A 24795-nucleotide genomic window follows, 5' to 3' on the forward strand; every position below is an offset into this window, starting at 1 on the left:
TTTTCATGTAGGCAGATCGGCGTGCAATATGTTTTATATTTAACTCGTCATGTTAGTAAAAGTGGTTTGCATCTCAAGGGGAAAAGTTGCCTCAGTTTTCACCATTAAACAGTTACCATATCTATGTACAAATGCTGAGGTCAGAAGAGATGTTGACAAGTCACACATGAGTGAAATGCATTAAATATGACCTTGCTGGATCCTGCGGGAGCTTTGCTTATGGAGGGGCGTGTTTGTTTGTGGGCTGCCTAGTTTCTATTCCTGGTCTATGTATAATTAACCGCCCCCTTTCTTGCTGTGGTTACCAGGGCCCGTCTGCTGCTGATGCAACCAAGAGCAAACAGCTGATGGGGAGGTGCTGCCAGCAGGGCGGGCTTGAACCTCCACCCTGTGTTTGGAAACAAACCTTTGCGGTTTCCTGATTGGATGGTCCCGTGGTTTGAAAAAAGGGCGGATCGGCAGGGGCTGCCTTCGCTTGGGCAAACCTCTGGGAGTTGTAGTCCTTTAGCACTGCTGCAACTGTGCCACGGCAAAGTGTTTCAGACTCCACCAAGCACAGCCACCCTTGTGGGATGTACACACAGAGAGGGCCCGTGTTACACAATGCCAGACGAGGAAGTCACCTAGTCCAGTCTTATCTTTGCATTCTAGCACTGCCCTACACGATTAAAAGACCTGAAGATCAAGCTGCATTTCATGTCTCACTTGCTACATACTTACATTTTTCGTATTGTTATTTTGTATGTTTCTTCTCGCAATTTTACTGTTTAATTTTTCACAGAAGGCTGCGGCAGCCCCTCCAGGAATTTAATTCTACAGACCATACATGTCATTATCACCGGCACATCCAAAGAACCTTGCTATAAATCTAAAAGTGCCAGGCGGAAAAAAAAACACCAGCAGACCAACTTTTGATATTATATTTTAATTTTACCTGCTTGTTATCCTTCTATTTTTATTTCAATCTTCTTGAAAAAAACAGTATGGGAATGCAACGTTAATTTGCAAAAACGTATTTTCTTATATCTGTGAATTGAACTGACTTCCAAGCTAGAAACTTTTCGTCTGATCTCCCATTAGATTTCACCCGCTCGGTGAAGTCCTACCTCGCTGTCTACCCCTTCTGTGTGGCTGGGGGCCACCTTGCTCGCTTGCCTCTTCTGCCGCAGAATGATATGAAAGTCCTACCTCTATGTTGCCGAGGGGGGCCGGCGGTCAGAGGTGACCACACTTCCCGCCGTGCCCCGCGCGGGCAGGTTCTGACGCGCGCGCTCGCCCTGGCCCCGCCCCCTTGTGTATGTCGCTGGCCGGGCTCCGGCCGGCTGTCAGAGGGCCGATGCCTGCGGTACTGAGCCGCTGCTGCCGGGCAGGGGGCGGGGAGTCCGGGGGTCGGAGCCGCGCCATGGAGGTCCGTATGGCCGAGCTTTTCTGCTCGGGCCTGGAGATCAGCGCCGCTCTGAAGCCCAAGGGTAAGAAGGCGCCCAAGGGCCGGGGCCGAAGAACCAACAACAACCGGCAGAGTCCCACAACCAGTCTGCCCCCAGAGGTGAGGAATCGGGGGTGGGGTTGGGGGTGGAATATGGGCACTGGCTTCCGCCCGCGGAAGGGCTGGTATGTGGAGACAGGTATCCAGATGTGCCCCTGTTAAAGAGGATAAACGCTGGGGATGGGGTAGTGGAGAACCACTGGATTGGGGAATAACCAGATGTTAATGGTGTTCCAGGTGCGGTGGATACAACCGAGATTGACTGCGTGCACTTGGGACTAGCACTGATACCTAGGCGAGGGGGTGCCTGAGATTAAAACTCATCCAGAGGGAGAGGGACACCTGAAACTAACCCTCAGCCCTAAGGGGATGCGGGCACCTGAACCTGATGCTTAGTCAAGCAGGAGGGTAGCACCCGAGGCTCAGATGGAGGGAGGGTAGCACCTGAGGCTCGCATGGAGGGAGGGAGCACCTGAGGCTCGCATGGAGGGAGGGAGCACCCGAGGCTCAGATGGAGGGAGGGAGCACCTGAGGCTGGCGTTCTTTACTGAGCGAGAGTCGCACCTGAGCCTGATGCTAAGTCAAAAAGGAGGGTAGCACCTGAGGCTCAGATGGAGGGAGGGTAGCACCTGAGGCTCAGATGGAGGGAGGGTAGCACCTGAGGCTCAGATGGAGGGAGGGTAGCACCTGAGGCACAGATGGAGGGAGGGTAGCACCTGAGGCTCAGATGGAGGGAGGGAGCACCTGAGGCTGGCGTTCTTTACTGAGCGAGAGTCGCACCTTTAGCTATCATGTACACACAATAATCCATCACTCCAATAAATGAATAATCTTGCCCTGAAGAAGTCCGTAAGGATGAAACGCGTTGGCTACTCCGTGATGTAATTTTTAAAGAAACGAACATTGAATACGGAAGTTACACTACGTCCTGCTGATTCCTCTCTGAAAAAAATTGTTTGTCATAAGAGTTTATATCATTTGTTGGAGTGCTGGATTATTGTGTGTACAAAATTGTTTATATGGAGTTTTCCATAAGGGATGTAAGGGTATTGCATCTCTGATCCTAGGCACCTAAATACATAACTGTAACCTGATTAGGGGATAGTTGCAGTCATTGTTACCCCATATCCTTTGTGCTTTCATGCACCTTTAGATATCACTAGGCCTGAGGAAGCAAAACACCTGAAAGTAACTTACCCCTAAGGTCATGGGTGTACCAGAGGATGATGCGCATTCTTGAGGGATGATGGCACCTGAAACTGACACTCCTCCTGATGGAGTGGGGACTTAAAGGACTCATCCCTAGGGGGTGGGTGGACCGTAGGCTGGTTATTCCTTCTCCTATGGGAAATGGAGGTACCTTTTTGAGACTTACTCCATCCTGGGCGTAGAGATGTACTGCATACTGAGGGAGCAACCACCTGAGATTGACCCTCATTATGGGATAGGACAAACATTCGTTCTAAGGAAGAGGGTCAGTTGAAATTGACTTTCACTTTTGGGGTATCTGATATAGCCGTACATCCTGGGGTAGAGGGGCTCCTGACTGCTACTTTTATTGGAGGAGAGGTTCATCTTAGACTGCCGCTCATTGTGGGAGAAACTCACGCAGCAATTGATACATCCTGGCGAGGGGAGCACCTGAAGCTGACACTTCTTGGGGAAATGACATTATTTTATAGAGGATATTTGCAGTCACAATGGGAAAAGGAGGCATTCCCATTTGGGAGAGACAGGCACCTGAGAGTGGCACATCCTGGGAATTAGGGATGGGGGGGGTTAGGATTTACAGTAATATTGGAGCAGGGGAAATGTGATAGACCATACTCTATGTAGGTCACATGAAATCTGCACTCATCCTGCAAGGGTGGGTGGGGGTTGGGGGGGGGTGAACTGGGCGGCAGCTGAGACTGTACTGCTAGAGGATGTCTGCTCCCTAGCCTGACACACACACTGTAGGGTGGAGGGCAGCTTAGGATTCCATTTGAAAAAACAATCAATCAGTAATTTGTAAAGTGCACTACATACCCGCAAGGGTCTCAAGGTGCTGGGGGAGGGGGCCGCTACTGATCGAACAGCCAGGTCTTGAGTATCCTCTTGAAGGTCAGCAGGTCTTGGGTCTGTCGTAGGCTCAGTGGGAGGGTGTTCCATGTCCAGGCGGCGAGGTGGGAGAAGGATCTCCTGCCGGTGGTTGTCCTTCAGATGCGCGGGATGGTGGCGAGTGCGAGGTCGGCGGAGCGTAGCTGGCGGTTGGGGATGTTGAAGGAGAGCCGTCTGTTGAGGTAGGCTGGGCCTGTCTTGTGGAGTGCCTTGTGTGCGTGGAAGAGGAGCTTGAAAGATATTCTCTTGCTGAGCCAGTCCAGGTCCCTCAGGTGGGGGGGGGGGTGATGTGGCAGTGGCGTGGTACGTCGAGGATCAGTTGTGCCGAGGCGTTTTGGATGCGTTGTAGTCGTTCGATGAGTTTGGTCGGGGCTCCCGCGTAGCGTGCGTTTCTGTAGTCTAGTCTGCTGCTGACAAGGGCCTAGGTGACTGTCTTTCTTGTATCTGTCTGGATTCATCTGTAAATCTTGCGGAGCATGCATAGGGTGTTGAAGCAGGATCAGGAGACGACGGCGTTGACCTGCTTGGTCATTGAGAGCGTTGAGTCAAGGATGATTCCCAGGTTGCGTGCATGGTCGGTGGGTGTCGGGGCTGCTCCTAGTGACGGCAGCCACCAGGAGTCGTCCTAGGCTGAAGGGTTGGAGCAGAGGATGAGGACCTCCGCCTTGTCTCGGATCCCTGCGGCGTGGAGGCATGCGCGTAGTGTGCGGTGGCAGCAGGTGTCGAAGGCGGCGGAGAGGTCTAAGAGGATGAGTGCTGCGGTCTCGCCGTTGTCCAGCAGGGTCCTGATGTCGGCGGTGGCTGCAATTAGGACAGTCTCGGTGCTGTGGTTGCTGCGGAACCCTGACTGGAAAGGGTCCAAGATTCTGTTTTCTTTGAGGTATCTGGTTAGCTGTCTGTTGACGATTTTCTCCTTGACCTTGGCCAGGAAGGGGAGCAGAGAGATGGGCTGGAAGTTCTTGAGGTTTCTTGGGTCTGCCTTGGGTTTTTTCAGTAGGGCGTTGATCTCTGCATGTTTCCAGCTCTCTGGGAAGGTTGCGGTCTCGAGGGAGAGATTGATGACGCTGCGCAGGTGGGGTGCGATGGAGTTGCTTGCTTTGTTGAAGACGTGGTGCGGGAAGGGATCTGACGGAGAGCCGGAGTGGATTGTGCGCATGGTCTTGATGGTGTAATCGATGCTCACACTGGCCCAGGCTAGCAGGGGGTTGTGTTCGATGGTGTGCGGAGGGTCTGTTGTGTTGCTGTCTGTTGGGTCTGTCTGGGTGTTGAAGCTGTTGTGGACGTCTGCTATCTTGCGGTGGAAGAAGGTGGCGAGGGAGTTGCACAGGGCTTGCGACGGCGGGATGCTGTTGGTGTTGGAGCTGGGGTTGGAGAGTTCCTTCACGATGTTGAAGAGCTCCTTGCTATTGTGTGCGTTGTCGAGGCGGTCTTTGATGAGGCGATGGTGGTTGCGGATGGCGTCCTTGTGTGCTGGGCGTTTGTCCGGAGTTTGTTCGCTGTGCCATTTCTTCTGTAGTTCCGGCAGGCTTGCTTGGAAGCTAGGAGTTCTGGGTGAACCAGCTGGCCCTCTTGCTGGTGTCTCTGTGGGGGGTTTCTTCAGCGGGGCGAGGGTGTTAGAGCAGTCCTCGATCCAGTGTCTGAGGATGTGGGCAGCATTGTCAGTGTTGGAGAGTTCGGTGGGTGGCCTGAGAGCGAGGTTTGCATGGAGTTGGTCTTCGGTGATTTTGCTTCAGCAGCGGCAGGGGATCTGTTGGGTGTGGTGGGTTTCTGGAAGGTGAAGTGGACGCAGCAGTGGTCGGTCCAGAGGAGTTCGGTGGTGTGGCTGACGGAGACGTGCAGGCTTGAGGAGAAGACGGGGTCGAGCCTGTGGCCGACTGAGTGGGTGGGCGTTGTGACGAGTTGCTTTAGTCCGCTTTCTGAGCGAGAGGGGCGACTGAGTCTGTGACTGACATTCTGAGGGAAGAGGGGTACCAAAGACTGAAGCATCCTGGTGGGAGAGGGGCACCTGAGACCGAAACACAAATTGGAGGACGGGGTACACCTTAGATCAGGGGTTTCCAAACCGGTCCATGCCAGATTTTTTAAATAACTACATGTATCTCAATGGAGATATCCAAAAAAATCTGGCATGGATCCGGCCCTCCAGGACCAGTTTGGAGACCCCTGCCTTAGATTGTCACCCGCCCTATCTCAGGCCGGCAGTCAGATTGGAGGAGGAGCACATCAGTGACACACTCACGTGAGCACCCAGATGTGTGAGTATTAATCTCAGATCCTGTCTTAAAATCTTCTGGAAACCCATTGTTCTCAAACTGACACAAATACCCAGCTCAGTTGCCCGCTGCAGTATTTACCTGCTTTTTCGACGGCATTAAATGAAAGTGTTATCAGTGATTTCTCTTTTTCAGAGACTCGGTAAATAACGCATAATACATACAAAAAGTAGACGTATAACTAATAAAAATGCAGACACAATGATCAAATACACAGATTCACCGAAGATGATAGTATATTTTGTAAAAACTTAAACTCTACTGAAAAGGTAATTTTGTTTATTAATGATATCGCTGCGGCTTTGACTGTGGCCTCCCATGACCCACAAGTTGGCAGTAGCTTTATTACTTGTTTGCCGACTGTTGAGTCCTGATAGTGTGGATGGAAGATGTGCTCATTATTGCTAGCGTTTTAATTACATTGTTCCTCTGCGACAATAAAAGTGCATGCGATAAAAGTAAAACGTTTCCAATAGGGAAACATCAAGGTGTCTTGAGGGTCTTTGGATTGAATGGTTACAATTTTGTTGTGGTTGCAGTATGTGATTAAGTACTAAGTTCTGTGATAAGGGTGTTTGGTCATCTCAAACTTTGAAAAATCAAAGAGTTTATACTGGAACTCTAGAATAATGCCCATCTTTAGCCGCCATCTTTAGTGCTGTTACTACCTCTTCCCTTCCCCAGTCTAGAGTGGAGCAGTGGTAAGTGGCTCATCAAATTAGAGCAAATTGACCTACCCCCACTGAAGTTTCTTGCAGTGTACACGATCCCCCTCCACCCCCGCAGCTCCTTACCAATGCAAGCTTTACATGCCGATGAAAAGTGCTTCGCCTGCTTCAGCTTTGAAACCCATGGTATTTTGTTTGCGTTTACCCGACAGCCACCATAAGCCCTTGAAGGACATATGGACTTTTTGAGAGATGATGGGGGCAACAAAGCTACCCATATTCTGAAGAACCCTGCAATGGATCTGCGTTAAACAGAGCTCTAGTCCCAACCCAGAAGCTCGATAGAGGGGTGATGGCGCCTTAGTGGCCCTGTACAGGGGAATGATTGCTTTCATTGACTCTAATGTCATATTGAGCACTTCTTAGGCCGTGATATCGTATGTCTAATACTTTGGTTGGGTAATGGGTGTACCTGAATTGATGAAAACCGGAGGTCGCTGCATCTGAAAGTCATAGTTGTCACTTTCCCTTTAAAGGAATATTCACAATGAAGTGCACCTCTTGCTATCCCACTGGTAAAGGGACATAATGGACGAGGCCCCTGTTAATTCAGTGTGGAGTATGGGAAAGAACCAAGTTCTCCAGTTGTGGTAAAAGCACAGTACTTCCTTCCAGTTATATATGGAACTAAGGTGTTTTCAGTCTACATGCTGAATACATCGAAGTGGGTAGTAAGATACAGGGTTCCAAAGCTTCTTGTTTTTGGTACATATCGACTAGAGGGGATGGGTTAGGGGCGCACAATTGGTAATGTTAATGTGGTGTTGCTATTTTCTGTCAGATGTATATTTTTTACGTAATATACTATTTTACTTGTTTAATTGTTTTATTGTGTATTTTTGTGTGTATATATAGGTGTTGTCTATACTTTTATTTGTATACATATTATAAACGTGTGATTTTATGCATTTTAATCAGCTATATATTAATAATGATAAAACTGTGTATGTCTGGAGATTTCTTGTTCATTTAGCGTAATCCCATGGGTAATTTAACATATATGTGCCTAAGGGTTATTGCTGCATTTTTCATGATCACGCTGGCTCACAGTGTTACTGATATGCTAACAGCCAGGATGTGTGAGTTGAGTGATGAAGCAGTGGGAGCGTTAGCTGGTGTGGTTGGATAGAGACTGGAAATAGTGGGGCAGACTGGATTGTAGTGGGTTAGATTGGGGTAAATTGAGGAAGAGTATAGTGGGGTAGATTGGAGAGGAGTTCAAGTAGATGCACTGGAGGGTGGAGTGGATTGGGGTAGATTGAGGTGGATTAGGAGTGGGCTGGAGGAGAGTAGATGGGGTGGGGTATACTGTGGATTGGGGTGGGATGTATTGGTTCAGGTAGATTGGAAGGGGAGGATGGGGTGGGGAGGAGTGGGGTAGAATGGAGTGGAGCAGATTGGGGTGTTATGGGAGGGGTTGGGGTAGATGGTAGATTGGGTCAGAGTAGATGGGGGATAGGGAGGGTTGGAGTGGGGTGGGGTAGCAGTGGGGAGGGGTGGATTGGGTTAGATTGGAGTGGAGTAGATTGGGGAAATGGGAGCAGGTGGATTGGGTTGGAGGAGGTTGGATTTGGGTATAAGGGTCGGTCAAAGGGGGTAGATGGGAGTGGGGTAGATTGTGTTCGAGTGGGGTGGGGTAGATTGGGTCTTGGTCGAGTGGGCTAGATTGGGAGGAGTGGAGTGGGGTACATTAAAGTGGGATAGGCATAAAGTGGAGTGTCTTGGAGTGAGTGACATAGATTGGCATGGAGTCGAGTGGCATGGCCTGTCGTGGAGGGGCCTACAGTGGAGTGGAGCAGCATAGTTTAGAGTATGCATGGTGTGGTAGCACACTGCGACTACAGACTACCCATTTTCAATTTATATTACTGTTATAGTTGCAGCAAAACAGTGCTCCCTAACACAAACTATAATGTGTGCAAATGCCATCACCTGATGTTATGATCGTATTCAAATATGTTTCCACCACACTTCGGAATATTTCAGAATACAAATAAAGCACTTTAAAATTCTGAAGCATCAGCGCAGCTCATTTATTTTTGTTGTTGCGTTTTATTTTTTTTAAAAATGCTACACCCTCTGTTCTTACGTGGGCACTCAGCTGGATTGTCGCGTAAATTCTCTTGCTTTGAAGTCTGAGAAAGATAAAGACCAAGCTCCCTGGAAGAGAGAGCCTGGCATTTGATCTGTCTTTGAATGCACAGCAAATGTGGCAAGATGAGAACAAGATTTAAAGGTCAGTGTACAGAAAGTGAGTTTGAGGAAGAATACAGTAAACAAAGTTTGGGCAATAGGAGGGACTAACTAAAGCTGGACAGTCTGAAGCAAATAAAATCAACAAATAGCTAGAAAATGTGAGTTACAAACCACAAAGCCAATGGTAAGCCTTTGGTGGAATGTATTACATGTTCAACTTTTTGTAAGTTCCCAAGATGTCTTTAACAAAAGAGACAGCTGCACTGACTGGTAGGCTTCGACCTAAAAAGGAGTGCACATACAAACGTAATTCCTGGGGAAAAACAAACTTGATACTAAAAAAAGCAAATGCAAGAGCAGGGTGTACTGTGATGGATTAAGCAGTAAAACAAACTAAAACCTGTTAAGAGGATTGTATTGCTGAATTAATATAGCACCTTGTTCACCAAATGAGACTTCGAAGCCCTCTGATGTCACATCAGGTTCCTCTTCACTTCTCCCGCGAGCATGATTGATTTGTTGGTTGTGCTGAAGGACGTATAGAAGAGGTTAGGTGAGGCTCGTGATTTTCTAATTCGTGCTCTATTCATTGCATGGCTGGCTGGTAGCTGCTCAGAAATCTTCTGTGTTGGAGTAGACAAGGTTGCATATATTGATACCTATCCTTGGTTACTACATTTTGAAAGGTAAACTTCCAAGTTTTTCTTAGTTGAAGTATGAAGCTCTTATTGATTTACATTTTTTGAAGACTTCACTGTTAAGTGGCTCTTTGATGTCGTCTTTGAGAATTGACTTTTTTGTTTGATGGATGTGGAGCAATACACACCTGGTCATTTGTAAAAACTCATGCTTAATTTCTGCACACTCTGACCAAGACTTGGTTCACCCACTCCCTGGACTCACAAGCTGGGGTCTTCTACTAATGCTTTCCTGGTCAATGGCAGTAAGACCCTTTTGCCCAAATTATTAAGGTGTTAATCAGTTGTCCTCCAGTGAACTCCTCCTAGCAATGCCATTCACTTCTCTGTGACTGCTAATCCCCAGCAGTCACTCTGCACACTGGACTTTATTGATGCTGGTACTTTGAAACAGCCTTGAACCTTGTCTTGAAATAACGAGGGGCTTACTCCTCCCAGAGCTGTTAGACTCTAAATTAAGCCAAGATACTAAATGGGGTTTAATTTGTTTACTCTGTTTGGATCATTCATTGGAATGTGGTGTGTCCTGATTGTTGTACGTTTTTGTTTCCTGGATCTCATGGCATCTTGCTGAACTAGGTCAAAGTATTTGTAAATGGTAGAATAGGGTGATTAGGCTTGTTGCAAGTATTTTGTGTAATTGTAGCAGCAATCATAGCTACCCAAAGAAAGTCCGGTTATAAGCCATGCAGGGATTGTGGGGGTCAGATTTCGATTACTGAACCCTCATTAAGAACGTTTATGGTGCATCTCGTTGGACCACGACGTCGGGAAGTGTTTTGTCATGCTGGCGCGTGAACCCCAAAGCCTTAACGGAGAGGGAGGCCAAGTTGTTTATTACCAAGGTGAAAAAGACTGGGTGAAGGAGGTCGAGATCCAGGTCCAAGTCACATACCTCGAAGTTGTTGAGGAAACCAAAAAAAGCGGCGTCATGGATCTCAATGTCGATCCTCAAATTCTGGAACACCGAAGTCAGGGTCTCCAGTTCTCCGACGTCACCTCAAGGACGAGTTCTCTCCTTCCCCTTCTCATGCGACTCCAGCCCAGTCAGCGGCCTGAGAGCTTCACCAGCAAACAGAGAAATTCCGCATCTGCTGCCGGCCACTCCAACCCCCCTCCTGGCACCAGGGTCTCCGGAGCCACTTCGATTGCCTACTCGAGCGGTCTCAGAACTAGTGAGGTACCGGATCCAGGATATCCAGCCTTTCCAGCTCCGGGTAAGGATCCGTCGTGTTTCATTAATGCGAAGTTTGGCATGTTTGCAAGAGCAGACAACCCTGCTGGTGCGCTGGTTTGCCCCATGGGTCTGCTTGCTTACTCCCTTAGAGGCTTGCCACCCCACTTCCCTCAGGCACCTCTTGTGCTTTTTATGCCAATTGTGCCGGGAAGTTGGCCTCTCCCAATGCCAGTGCAGTCCCTGAAGGGAAGAGTGTCATTGGACGGATCATCTCCGACGTCGTCTGGCTCCAGTCTTGCATTGATAAAACCTCGTCTGGCGTCTTCTACTATCCCAGTGGAACTTTCATCAATGCTGGGCCCAAAGTCACCAGCGCCGGTCCCAAGGATAAGATCCAGAAGGGAAGCACAAAGGCTGAAGGAAGAGGAGGAATATCGAGAGCAGCCAGAGGAGGCGGAAAAGGGTGAGATTGTTGACCCTGTGCAAGAGTTTTAGGGCCTACAGGAGGCTAGTGGCCTGGACACATCTCCTGAATGGGGGCTCTCCTCACCAAAAGGCCTTCTAATGCAGGTGTCTTCATATCATTCTGTAATAAGGGAGGCAGCGAATCTGCTGGTTTTGCCATTGCCTACTGCAGAACTTAAATCTGACATCTTAATGGAGGTACTTCATTCCCCTTCCTCGGTCTCTAAACACCTGCTTCCTTTTAATGAGGCTTGGACTGAGCCTATCTTGGAGGTGTGGCAGAAACCAATGACTGCTTTCACGGTGTCCAGGTCTGTGGCAAGGAGATCTAAGGTGGCTCCGGGAAATCCTGCTTTCCTTTTTACCCACCGTTTCCTGAGAATCTGGTTGTCATGGCATTTTGCTTCCCTAAACAGTCTACAGGCTCATTCCCATTTACTCCTGCAGATACGGAATCCAAACTAATGGAGCAATCTGCAAAGAAAGTATTTTCTTTGTCTAGTACGGATCTAAAACCAGCGATTGTGACATGCCTGTTGGGTTGCTATATCCATGCTCTGATAGACTCGGCGAGGGAGGTACTCCAAAGCTTCCGTAAGATGGTACTTACTGATACTCGAGCTGCGGCCCGTCGGGTCATTCAATCGGGGCTGGGCACTGCGGGCTCTGTTGCCAGGGTAGTGAGTTCCTCTGTTGCAACCAGGAGGCACACTTGGCTAAGGGGGGTCTGGTTTTTCAGCGGATGCATAAGCTACCCCATTGGACTTGCCTTTTGGCGGTTCTCGTCTTTTTGGCACCAAAGCGGACTCGGTGCTACATCACTTTAAAGATGGTCACAGCAAGATCGTTGGGTCACCAGTCCCAGTCCAGGGGTTATAGATAATGCCGGTTTCGCTGTTTTGGCATGACTTCATCCTTTTTGAGTCCATCATCAGTAGTTGCAACAGCCACTACAAGCGAACCCTCTATACAGGTCATACAGGGGTAAAGGTAGAGGTGTTCTGCGAGGCACAGCATGGCAATATGTCTCCTCTTCTGCCCCTCCAATTGGTACGGCAGGGAAGCAGCTTTAGCTCCTCCATCTTAGAGCATGTTGGTTCTGTGGGAGGACGGCTGTCCCGTTTTCTACGAAATTGGAGGTCTGTTACTTCAGATCTCTGGATGTTGAATCTCGTGAAGAATGGGTATGCCCTTCCCTTCCTGAAGTTTCCCCCTTTCTCCCTCGCCCGGGTTGGTTGTCAGAGGAGCACCTGTTGCTACTACAGCAGGAGGTTCTATCTGTGTTGCAGAAAGCTGCGATAGAGGTGTTTCTGGAGCAGGAAAGTGGTCATGGATGCTACTCCCTATACTTCTTGATTTCCAAAAAGGATGGTTGATTGAGGCCGATCCTAGACCTCAGGATCTTGAATATTTCCCTCAAGCAGGAGAAGTTCAAGATGTTGACCCTAGCTCAGGTTCTTCCGGCTTTGCAGCAGGAAGACTGGATCGTGCCAATTGATTTGTAGGACCTGTATTTTCACATTCCCATCCTGAAGTCGCATTGGAAGTATCTCTGTTTTATGAAGGGATCTCAACACTACCACTTTGCAGTCCTTCCGTTCGGTCTTACTTCAACACCTTGGATCTTCACAAAGGTGATGGCGGTGGTAGCAGCACATCTCAGAAGATCGGGGATTATTGTTTTTCCTATCTGGGCGACTGGCTGCTCAAAGCAGTCACCAGAGATGGTGCTGCATCATTTGCAAGTAACATGTCTGTGGTCCGACTTGAGTTTTTCGATAAACATACCCATATCTCACCTGGTGACTTCTCAGCGCATCGTGTTCATAGTGGCAGTACTGGACACTACTGTGAGTCGTGCCTTCTTGCCTCTGGAGAGGATCAAGACATCCAGGCTGTGATTCCACTTTTTCAGAATGGAGCAGTTATTCCAGTCCTGAAGGTCTTGCATCTCCTCGGTGTGTTCGTTTCCTGCATACTGTTGGTCAACCATGCACGCTGGCACATGAGGGCCCTCCAGTGGTGCCTCCACAGACAGTGGTTTCAACACAACGGAGATCTCGAGGAGGTGGTCAGGATCTCCAGAGACACTCAGCAGAGCTGTTGTGGTGGAGTGTCTCGGACAATCTGTCTCCCAGTAAGCCGTTTCAACCTCCTTATCTGGTGATAACGGATGCCTCCACTTTAGGGTGGGTGATCTGGAGTCAAAGGCCTTTGGTCTCCAGAGAAAAGATGTTTCACATCTATCTTCTGGAATTGTAGGCGATACGTCTGGCTCACAAGGCCTTTTTCCCTTCCTTCACAGTCTGTCGATACACGTCCTGACTGACAATACCACCGTAATGTGGTACATCAACAAACAAGGAGGAATGGGGTTGTATCGTCTCTGCAGAGAGGCTCAGCGACTCGGGTCCTGAGCTCAGAACCATCAGATTTGCTTGATTGCAAATCATCTGGCCGGAGTGCTGAATGTGGGTGCGGACTGTCTCAGTCTACGGTACTCGGTCGATCAAGAGTGGCGTCTACATCCCGAGGTAGTCCATCAAATTTTCAGGCTGTGGGGTTTCCTCAGTTGAACCAGTTTGCCACTCACAAGAACGTGCACTGTCCGTATGTAGGAAGGTACATCCTGACTATGGTTGCCCCCAACTTTTTGCCCTGTGTTTTAGCTGGTTTTGGACATAGTCGACCTGGGACCCTGCCAATCAGGACCCCAGGCCTACTGCTCTCTCTTTAAAATGGATTCCATGTACCCTAGGTGCATTTACCAATTGGTACTGGGCCACCTTATCAGACCCCGTAACACAGGGCATAGGTGTACCCAGGGCCGCCAGGGGCTGCAGCATGTATTATGCCACCCCTGGCTGGCCTCCTAAATTTGACACAACTGGCTGCATGACAGCTGGGGCGAAGTCGTGTAATCACACTTTGCTTTAGGTATAGTAGCTCTATATCTAACCATACAATGGACACCCGAGTTCCTATCAGTCACTCCTATGGCAGGCCTTAACAATCCTGAAGGCAGAGTGCGTGGGCTCGTGTGAGCTAGGTTCAGGCCCGAGCCGAGCCCGGTTGCAGCTTGCGGAATCAAGACCCAATAGCTGTTCCATGATAACGCGTACCATATCGGTAACTCCGGTGTCGCGCTATCAAGGCATGTCGAGTAAGGTGTCATACGAATCGGGGTGCTCCCCTCTCACCAATTCTGGCGATGAGGTTAGCATCCCACCCTTCTAGAGGGACACGACATGTACGTAACTGTGAACCCCGGTTAAGGTTAACTGAAGCCTCAGCTCCACAAAATGGATGCTGCCACCACAGACACGAGTCTGACCTCCTGCTGCTGGGAGTCCTTCCAGCGAGGAGCACTTGGACAAAGGGTTTCCTGTCGAGGGCGGTGTTCGCACCGTCCCAGACAGGGTTTGTGTATTCTGGGTAGGTAGGGCTTTGGCGAGAAGGTGACTGCGGAGTGGCACCCCGGTGCTCACTACGCATCTGCCGGTTAGAACCAGTTCCAGGGGCGACAGCCCTGGCCTGGGGAAAGCCCGGCAGGGGAGAGGGGTGTAACTACCCCCCTTCCTGGTCCCACCCTTAGGGCAGGACCTAGTCATGTACCCACCCCTTTCTTTAGGATAAAGACCGGAGCGGGGACCCTTCCAAATTAGATCATCTTTGATTCAAGAACTACTTTCTACGAAAGGACATTTAAGACTCTTCTCAAGATTTCTCCCTTGTGACTAAGGAGTAGTCACCCTGCATCAGCGGGCACCAACTAAGAACTCTGCGGTTTGCTGTAAGTCCTTCCTCAAGGAATCCGACGGCCCAGCTCGACGAGAACCGGCTTCCCTGGCACCTCTGACCTCTACCCACGTCATCAGCTCAGCTGTGATCTGTGGGTGCGACGAGACCTCGAGGGACCGGCCATCATCAGAACCTGCACGCTCTTAAAAACCAGCACGACCATCGAGGTAACTCTCTGGCGAGTGCTCTGGGGTCCGAGAAGCCCCGACCCTGAGCCGCTCTAGCACCGAAGTGCAGTCTCCCAGCATCGCCACGATCTGCGTGGGGCCCTTCTGCTCGCTGCTCAGCCTGTTGTCTGGTCACTAGCCGCTGGCTTGTGCCCTTCTGTGACGACATCCGAGAATCATCACTGCTGGTCTGGTTGCTCCAGACTGGCCCTTGCTTCCATCTTTGCGAGAAGCACCCCGGACCCTCCTGGTCCACTCAAGACGCCATCTTAGGCCCACCACGTGGCCCTGAGATCTGCCACGGCTTGTTGCCCCATCCTGGGCCCAGCGACGCCGACAGCATCATCCTTCGTGGGACAGCTCGCACCTCCACCGTGGTCGCCGACAACGCCTCCTGGTCCGTGAGACTGCAGAGCCTAGCGTCGCCCACTCACCTGGTCGAGGTGACGGCCAACCGGTGCCTTCCTGGTACCCTCTGACTACTGGCTAGTAGTACGAACTTGGTCCCCTCTGCTTTCAGGTTTCATCAATCTCCGATCCAGGCTTGGATCTCTACGAACTATTCAGCACTGGTCGCCGGCCAGCAACTCCTTTCTTCCGGCTCCTGGCTCGTCAGCGAAGACCCCGACGCCTGTAAGACTTGTGCAGCCGCAGCCCTCGTGGCTAGGTAACTCGGCATTTCGGTGCCTGCATAGCCTCCTTACTCTAGGGTCCCGAGTCCCTCGCTTCCGACTTGCCTTATCGGGTCCGCCCGAGACCTTAACCTTTCCGTGTCCTCGGACACTTGTTTTAATTGTGCACTTGAAGTATTTGCTAAAGAGATTTGGTTTGTGCTTAGTACCCTGTCCTCATAAAGAGTACAGGGCTGTTGTGATTCTTAATAAATATACTGTTTATTTTCATAACACTTGTGTGGTGTCCTTTCACTGGGTGTTCAAGGGGTACATGTGTGGTAAACAGCTGGCTTAACGCGCCCTCTCGAGTCTTTAGCCTTAGACTGCTCGTATCCACGCTACTAGGATAGCTGGTCTATAGGTTGACTTACAACCAAACACCATAAGGGTCGTTGGAACGATACATAGCGGTCGCTAGAATAGCGAACGTTGCATATCGGGCCAACTTCTCACACCGTAGTTCTGCAATCTCCAGTATCTGATGCGGGGAGTGTTAGGAAACTTGTGCTCTCCGCTTCTATACATCTTTCCTCCCATACCCTTGATTCCCCGGGCTCTGAGGAAGATTCGCAAAGGCTAGGGCTAAGTCATATTGATCGACCCGGTTTTGCCAGGAAGGGTGTGGTACACAGACCTCATTTACCTCTCATCGCACCCTTCGCTCAGTCTCCCTCTCCGGCAGACCTCCTCTCGTTATTGCAGGGGCAGGTTCTACACCCAGCAGTCCTTTACCAGGTCACCTTGCCTGAACATATGATCCCTAAACCACTAAGAAAACAATCCGTAACTAGAGCCTGGAGTAAGATAGATAATAAGGAACTACACCAACAGCTCACATCAACCATGTCGTTGTTGTCTAGAGACTTGGATGAGGCCACCAGTACGTATTCCAATTAGCTAGCCGAGGCAGGTAAGGAACTAGCACCTATAAAACATCTCCATCAAACAAGACCAAACCCCTCTGCCCCATGGTACTCTTCTGAACTCAGAGCTCAGAAGTTAGTCTGTAAATATCTAGAAAGAAAATGGAGGAAGGGCTATAGCGACAAAGATAAACAGGACCACAAAACTAGCCTTGTAGTATACAAACAGCTGTTCCTCAAAGCAAAACAAGAATATTTTGCTGACAGAATTATTCATGCTAGAAACTCCTCTAAAGAGATTTTTAAAATAGTAAAGCAACTATCTGCTCCACGCTCGCCACCCCCTACAGCTAACCAAGAGTTATGTAATAAAATTGCCAACTTTTTCTTTGAGAAAGTAAACCACATTTTTGTCACCTTCACTAAATCATGTAATGAAACTGCATATACTTGACACCAGCTCCTTTAGAAAATTACAAAACTAACCCGCTTTTAATCAGTTTTACCCCATTAACAGAACTAGACACCTGCAACTTACTACAGAAGGTTAAATCGGGCTCTCCAATGGATCCATGCCCCACTTCTGTAGTTATTTCAGCTGCAGAGCCTGTCTCTAAAATACTGACCCCGATCTTCAGTACTATGTATTCTGTAGGGTACTTCCCTAAAGACTGGAAGCAGGCCTCAATTTTACCACTGCTTAAAAAAACCAATTTAGATGTCACCGATCCCAATAATTTTAGACCTATTTCCAGGATCCCATTCCCCGCAAAAGTCCTAGAAAGGAACATTAATGCCCAATTGAACACCTTTCTACAAGATACTCAGGCCTTGGACCCAACCCAGTTTGGGTTTAGAGGAGGTCACAGTACTGAAGCTGCACTGATAAAATCCACAGAAGAGATTAGAATGATTTTAGACCAAGGAGGCAATGTGGCACTGATAATGCTGGATCTCTCTGCGGCATTTGATACGGTCCATCATGCGGTATTGATGGACCGTCTACAGGAGATATGAGTGAGGGGCTTGCCATGGAAACTCCTTAAATCATTTTTAACGGATAGAGTACAAACCGTAGCTCTTGAAGAATTCAAAGCGGAGCCATTTTCTCTACCCTGTGGTGTTCCTCAGGGTTCATCTCTGAGCCCGACCCTTTTTAATATTTACGTCTCCACGCTGGCCCCAGTTATACAATCATTTGGATTCACATTAACATCCTATGCCGACTACTCAGATAGTTGTGAACCTTCTTCCGGGCGGTTCTCAGACTGCCCCCCGGAAGCTACAGAATTGTATGAGTGCCGTGGGGGATTGGATGGCCCAAAACTGCTTAAAGTTGAACTCCAACAAGACAGAGGTGGTTTTGTTTGGAAATAATCCCAACCTTTGGACACCAGTCTGCTGGCCATTAGACCTGGGCCAGCTCCCCACACCAGTAAAAAAAAAGTGAAAAACCTCGGTTTTTGGGTCGATGAGAAACTGAACTGTAGAGACCAGATCAACAAAGTGGTTTTGACTACCACCTATATTCTTAAATCCTGCAAAAAAATATTGCCATCTCTCCCTAAAGCAGCACAAAAAACTATTGTTACTGCCTTAATCATGCCCTGGCTAGATTACTGCAACAGCTTGTACCTAAAGATACATGAGGGATCTTTGAATAAATGACAAGTTTTGCAGAACGCAGCGGCCAGATTACTCACTCGCATACCTAGAGTCAAATCCATCTCCGCCCAAATTAAAGCCTTACACTGGCTTCTGGTAAGGAAACACACCCAATTTAAGGTCCTGTGTTTGGTTTTCAAAGCCCTCCATGGAATAGGTCCAGCATTTCTTAAACAATTCATCCAGTGGTAAACCCCTACCAGAACGCTATGCTCCTCCGATGCCAAGATGGTAACAATACCAACGGTGAAGAAGGCCAACTGGGGAGGCAGAAGCTTCACAGTTAATGCAGCTAAGGCCTGGAATGCACTTCCCCTCTCTTTGAGAAACATGACCAACCTTCTCGCTTTCAGAAAGACACTTAAATCTTGGCTTTTTACAAACTGATTCAAAAATCCCAATATTTCTCTTTCATCTGATTCCTCTTCAGAAACTTCTCTTAGCGCCAGGACACCTTTTTGGTAACAGTTGCGCTCTACAAATAGCCTTACCATTAATATTAACCCCCACCTCCAGAGCTTGCACCTTCATGCCTGGAGATTAAATGGGGCAGCCTGAGCTCTGTATCTCTCCCGCCGGATGTGGTGGATGTTATTTTAGCAGCCAGAAGACACTCTGCCAAATCTGTCTATTTTGGTAAATGGGCCAAATTTGTTAAATGGTGTGGAGAGAGATCGATTAATCCTTAGCAAGACCATTTATCGGATGTTCTGAGTTTTTTTCTTTCCCTGGCTCAACAGGGTTGTGCAGTAGTTACTGTTAAAAGGCTACTTGTCCGCCTTATCAGCTTGTCTCTGTGTACCAGACCAACCCTCTTTATTTAAATCTCCCATAGTTATAAGATTCATTAAGGGTCTCACCAGTAGGTTTCCTCCTGCTCCCTTTATAAGTTCGTTTTTTTTTACAAATAAAAAATAGGGTTTCCAAACTTTTTTGGTGCCCAAATAACCATGGAAGTAAACTTCTAACTCTAGCAGGTAAGGGCACTTGGAGACTCTCAGACTGTAAGGCAGAGGCCAACAGCAAAGACCAGTCCAGGTCCAGTTGCTACTGGTCAGCTAGGTATTCCAGGAAAGGGGCCTCTTGCAGCTTATTGTGTGCTTGTAGCCACACAGGCGGTCACCAAACTCCTCCTTGGGGTCCCCTTCTTTGTCCTAAGTACAAGAGGGAGCAGGCCAGTCCTTCAGTACTCCACGCAGGACACAGACAGCAGGTCTGTTCATCTGATCTTCCACAGGTCCAGTAAAAGTTCTGAAGTGGTGTCTTTGGGTGCCATGTTTATGCCTGGCATCAGCTAGTGGGTGGGGTAACTCCCGGTCACACCCTAACCAATGGAATAAAAGTTCCTTGGGGCAACCCTACCCACTTTTTCAGCAGTCCCTAATTGCCTTACTGCAAACAATCCCACAGGGACCCTCATGCTCAATATCCAAGACTGGGAAACCCTGCTCCCCTTGTGAAGAGCCTTTGTGCCCACCCATGGGTGTGACCGGGGTGAAGTGCAGTCTCCTCCACTGTGGTTACTCCAAAACTGGTTATTAAGGCACTTTTCTTCCCACTTGGTTTGACTAGGGGGGCAAATGCTTGGGCTACTCTAGGTGTCGCCTATCGTTTACTTGTGACTGGGAAGGCACCTTTTAAGTAAGATACGTTTCTGGGTAGATCCAAGTGGTCTTCGTGCCAGGGGAAGAAAACACATCACCTCACCATACTCTGGCCATTATATCTGCCTTGAGGTCGTTTTCACACCTTCTTTCAGGCCGAGTACCAGCTGGGCAGGTTAATCCAATTACCCAATGTATAATAGACACAGAGGGGCAGTTCCTCAAGTAAGGGGCAGGACAGGCCTTACTAGATGGAACAACCAGTTAGACCAGTCGGATTGTAGGGGATCCGAATGATCAGATTGAAGTGCCCTCACACACCTGGGAGGGTGTCATACTTCATCATTGGGTGCTCCTCGTCGCACTGGCGCCGCAATGCCTGACTGGCCCCTCACTGGGCTCTCGTTGACGTAGATCTTCTGATCTGATTCTAAAGCTGTATGATGAATGCAAGTGAGGGAGTAATGTAGGGTGGTGAAGAGGTGAATTAAAAGGGTCTATTGGAACCAAGGAAACCTTAATAAAGTAGTGGTCACATGACACATTAAAAACAGACAAGCTATCTGAGGTGATAATGTATTCTAATAGCTATAGTGTGTGCTGAGTAAGGTATTACTCCTCGTCGCTGCTTTTGATTATTGTTTTAAGCACATTAGTCTCCAGCAGCTTCAGGCAGGTTAAAGGTAACGTTCTAAAAGCTACTTTTTTGATTTGCTTAGTAAAAATCAGTCTTCTCCATTAGATTGGACTTCTATTCAATATAAAAATATGGCTGCTACGTTGCCACAAAAATAGCCAGAAGGCCCAAGATGAATGCCCATTAATGATCTGCTCTTGGAACATAAATGGGCTATCAAACAAACTGGGGGACGATGCCACGACCTCCTACCTACGATCGTTTGACATCATATTGCTACAAGAGACATGGCTTGTGGAGCCACAGCATCTGGAAGGCTTCAAAACTCACCACACTCCGGCTTTAAAAACGAAATTCTCAGGACGAGGCAGCGGAGGTCTAGCCATCTACATATCAATAAACAATGCAATCACCTCACGGTACCTCACAAGCCCTTCCCAATCTCTTCAGCCATTGAGAATGTCCTTCAGTACCCATTTGCTAGTGTGCGCGGTGTGGTAATTTCGAGTGTCCTGAGGCGGAAAGCCGGGACGTAGCGCGATTTATTAGTTTAAAAAAAACTGTCATCTGTGTTTTTAACTTGCACTTTATTAAATTGTAACTTGCCCGAATGTTCACTCACCCGATCTCATTGATTTAGAGATTGAATGAAAACTGCCGTGCTATAGCGGGTCGCTCTTCCGTCCCAACTACTTGTGCTGAGCTAATCGGCCCACCTGGCCTGGATCACTTCCCCAGACTGCCCCCATCGCAGCCGAGTAGGTGCTGCTTGGGGCCCGCCATCTTGGGTGAGGAGAAAGCGCAGGGCTAGCAGACTACTGCTAGGCCCCTCCCACCCTCGCCAGGATAAAATGGTACCCTCTCTCAGGAGGCGCAGCGGGGGCGTCGGTGGGGCGCCAAAGGCAAGCCAGTCTGCGATCGTCCGTGACAGGCCGGGACCAGGGGCCACAACCCCTGTACAACTGACCAGCCAAACACCGAGAACAGCAACAAGTGTCATTACATGCTCAAGCAATAAGCTTAGGAAGCTTAACACATTAGGCGCAAAAAACCCCGCGTCATGTGCACAATTAGGACCCCTGAACACCATGGGGCCAGTCTGCTGTCAGAACTGCAAATGGGAGAGTGATGGCTGGTACTGCCCCGCTAATATAAGCACCCCAGACTTTGCACTGATATGTATCTACCTCAATGCAAGATCCCTCCCAAAACATGCAACCGAAATCTGGGATATTCTGAGCACTGATGAACCCGATCTGGCCTTCATTACTGAGACTTGGCTCGACGATCTCAGTATCCCGGATATTGCAATGGTCCTCCCAGCAGATTATAAAATCCTCAATCTGAATAGGGGGAAATAAAAGGGGATGTGGGGTAGCATTGCTGTTCAAAGACTTCCTCACTTGCAGACAAGAGGCCATCACACAGGCCAACAGCCATGAAGCAATGGCATTCTCAGTGTCCATAAATACCAATATTCTACTCGGTGGTGTGATCATGTATAATCCTCCAGTCTGACTTTAGTACTCAACTTCTCGCGCAAATAATGACGGTCTGTTTTCACAAAAAAAATATCTTGCTTCTAGGGGACTTTAACATTCACTATGATAATAGCAATAACCTCCTAGCTAAACATCTAGAGGAGAATATGGAAATCCTACAACTGTACGAGAGACTCGAACAACCAACACACAGGGCAGGACACATATTAGACCTGATGTTCTCCAATATAAGTTCCATCCTCATTAAAGGGATAAAACCAATGACATGGACAGATCACTCTATGATTGAGTTCAATATTAACCTACCTGTCAAAAACACCAGACCTCTAGTTCCGGCAGCGGCAAAAATTAGGAGTTGGAAAAATTTCACAGTAGAATCTTTTCAGCAACATTTTAAATATTCTTGTACAACAAAAACTAGTATCAACGATGAAATAGACCATCTCCAGAACCACATCATGAACGCACTGGAACATTGTTCAGCGCTACGCTCCAATAATAAACCCAGACGTACCATGTCAGAAAATTGGTATGGGCCAGAACTAAAGTCACTAAAAAGGAAATGCACATCACTTGAACATAAATGGAGACTTACAAAAACTCAAGACGCCAGATTGTCTTATAAGAAAGAACTTCTACTATATAATTAAGCCATTAGGAAAGCAAAGAAGGAATATTTCTCTTGCAGAATAACAGAAAATCAAAACTCGTCCAAAGAACTATTTAAAATAGTCAAAGAACTATGCAGTCCTTCAAATCTCTCATCGAACCTGACTCCCTCACAAGCAGGTTGCGATAAAATTTATGACTTTTTCTGTGAGAAAATAGATCAAATGGACTCCTCATTTTCCCACATTAAACCGGAATGCTTAGAGACCCACGAGTCATCCATCCCTCAGATCAGTTGCTCCAGCTTTGGCCCGTTTTCGAAAGAAGTGGGTAAAGTCATGCTAGAACTAAAATCAGGCTCCCCGCTGGACCCATGTCCACATCATATATTTTCGCAACTAGCCCCAATAGTATGCCCAGCAGTAATGCAAGCTTTGAACCACTCGCTAGAATCTGCTGAATTTCCAACTAACTGGAAGAATGCCATAGTTACCCCACTACTAAAAAAAAAAAGCAGGCTCAGACATCAATAATCCTGCTAACTACCGACCCATATCTCAATTGCCCTATCTATCGAAAGTTTTAGAAAAACTGGTTAACAGGCAATTATCCACTTTTCTGGAAACTAACAATTTATTAGATATCTCACAAACGGGTTTCAGTGTCAACAGCACGGAGACATCACTCTTGTCCGTGCTGGATAATATCAGAACGCAGGTAGACCGGGGGAAAACAAACAGTCGCCTTAATATTAGATCTCTCGGCGGCGTTTGATATCGTGCTACACAATCTGCTACTAAGAACTCTTGCAGCAAAAGGTATCCGGGACAGAGCACTGGGGTGGTTGCAATCATTTTTATCGGACAGAACGCAATCAGTGCGCATGGGTAACTTCTCATCCCCTCACCGGAACATCAAATATGGGTTCCCACAGGGGGCCTCATTGAGCCCAACGTTGTTTAACGTGTTTGTGTCTTCCCTGGCAGCGATAGGAAGAAAGTGGGGTGTCGAAATCTGTTCTTACGCAGACGACACCCAACTAACTGTAATCCTGGATGAGGGTGATGACCCCAAGGACAGGCTACTAAACTGTCTCACCGAACTATCTGACTGGATGTATAGCCATTGTCTAAAACTGAACGCAGATAAAGCAGAGATATTGCTGTTCGGGGGACATACTCAGTTGTGGAATAACAGCTGGTGGCCAGCGCCCCTGGGCACCCCCCCCAATCCCGACACTGACAGCAAGGAACCTGGCAGTAACGATCGATAACACTCTGTCTATGAAATCTCACGTGTCAACAATCTGCGGCAAAGGCTTCACTTTGTTAAAGATGCTTAGAAGAGTCTTCCCCTGGATTCCCACTGAGGTGTAGAAGGATCCTGGTTCAGTCACTATTGATGAGCAGGCTGGACAACGGAAACTCCCTGTTTGTAGGCATGGCAGACTACCTCTTTACCAAACTACAAATAGTGCAAAACGCGGCGGCTAAGGCAATCTGTAAGAAAAGAAAATTCGACTCTGCTAAGAGCTGCTTAAGAGAGCTCCATTGGCTGCCAATGAGGCAGAGAGCATCTTTCAAAATGCTGTGTAAAACACACAGAGCACTGCATAACACAGGCCCACTTATCCTAAGAAATGGATTAAGTTTTATGCACCAACTAGAAATCTCCGCTCTCAATTCACAGCAAGAACAACTCGAGTGAAGAGAGCCAGGATGGGAGAGCGAGCCTTCTCACACATAGCCGCAACCAAATATAATGAGTTGCCCGTGGCTCTCAGACTTACGGACTGCCACCTATCATTTAGGAAACAATTTAAAACCTTCCTTTTCCCCAAACCAGACTAAAATTGTAGGACTCGGGTCAACCCACCGCTCATCATAGTTATTGCAGCGCCGTGATATCCTACTCAGGATGATTGTTAGCGCTTTATAAGAAAAAAAATACAATGGCCAGCCCAGGACCATAATTTTACTGAACGTGTATATCCACCCAAACTCTGCATCCAAATGAAAGAACAAGGGAATCCTACTTACTAAGGAACCAGGGTGTAGACTTTACATAGGAAACAGTGGTTCCAGTGGAGTAATAAAATCACTTTGTATGGTAACATAAGAGCATAATAGCAATAAAAACCAGGGTTATGT

General features: G+C 48.2%; 1 protein-coding gene across 1 annotated transcript in view; it reads left to right on the forward strand.

Annotated features, from left to right (window-relative positions):
- The first annotated feature begins 1203 nt into the window (after window positions 1-1203).
- GTPBP2 (GTP binding protein 2) overlaps window positions 1204-24795 on the forward strand; it is a 180224-nt gene continuing 156632 nt past the window's right edge. The window contains exon 1 of the mRNA XM_086926028.1: window positions 1204-1546. Within this exon, the coding sequence (XP_086782154.1) occupies window positions 1298-1546 (249 nt within the window). The 5' untranslated portion in view covers window positions 1204-1297. The remainder of the gene's footprint in view (window positions 1547-24795) is intronic.

The sequence above is a fragment of the Lissotriton vulgaris genome, chromosome 6 (genome assembly GCF_964263255.1).
Source record: "Lissotriton vulgaris chromosome 6, aLisVul1.2, whole genome shotgun sequence".
Lineage (NCBI taxonomy): Eukaryota > Metazoa > Chordata > Amphibia > Caudata > Salamandridae > Lissotriton > Lissotriton vulgaris.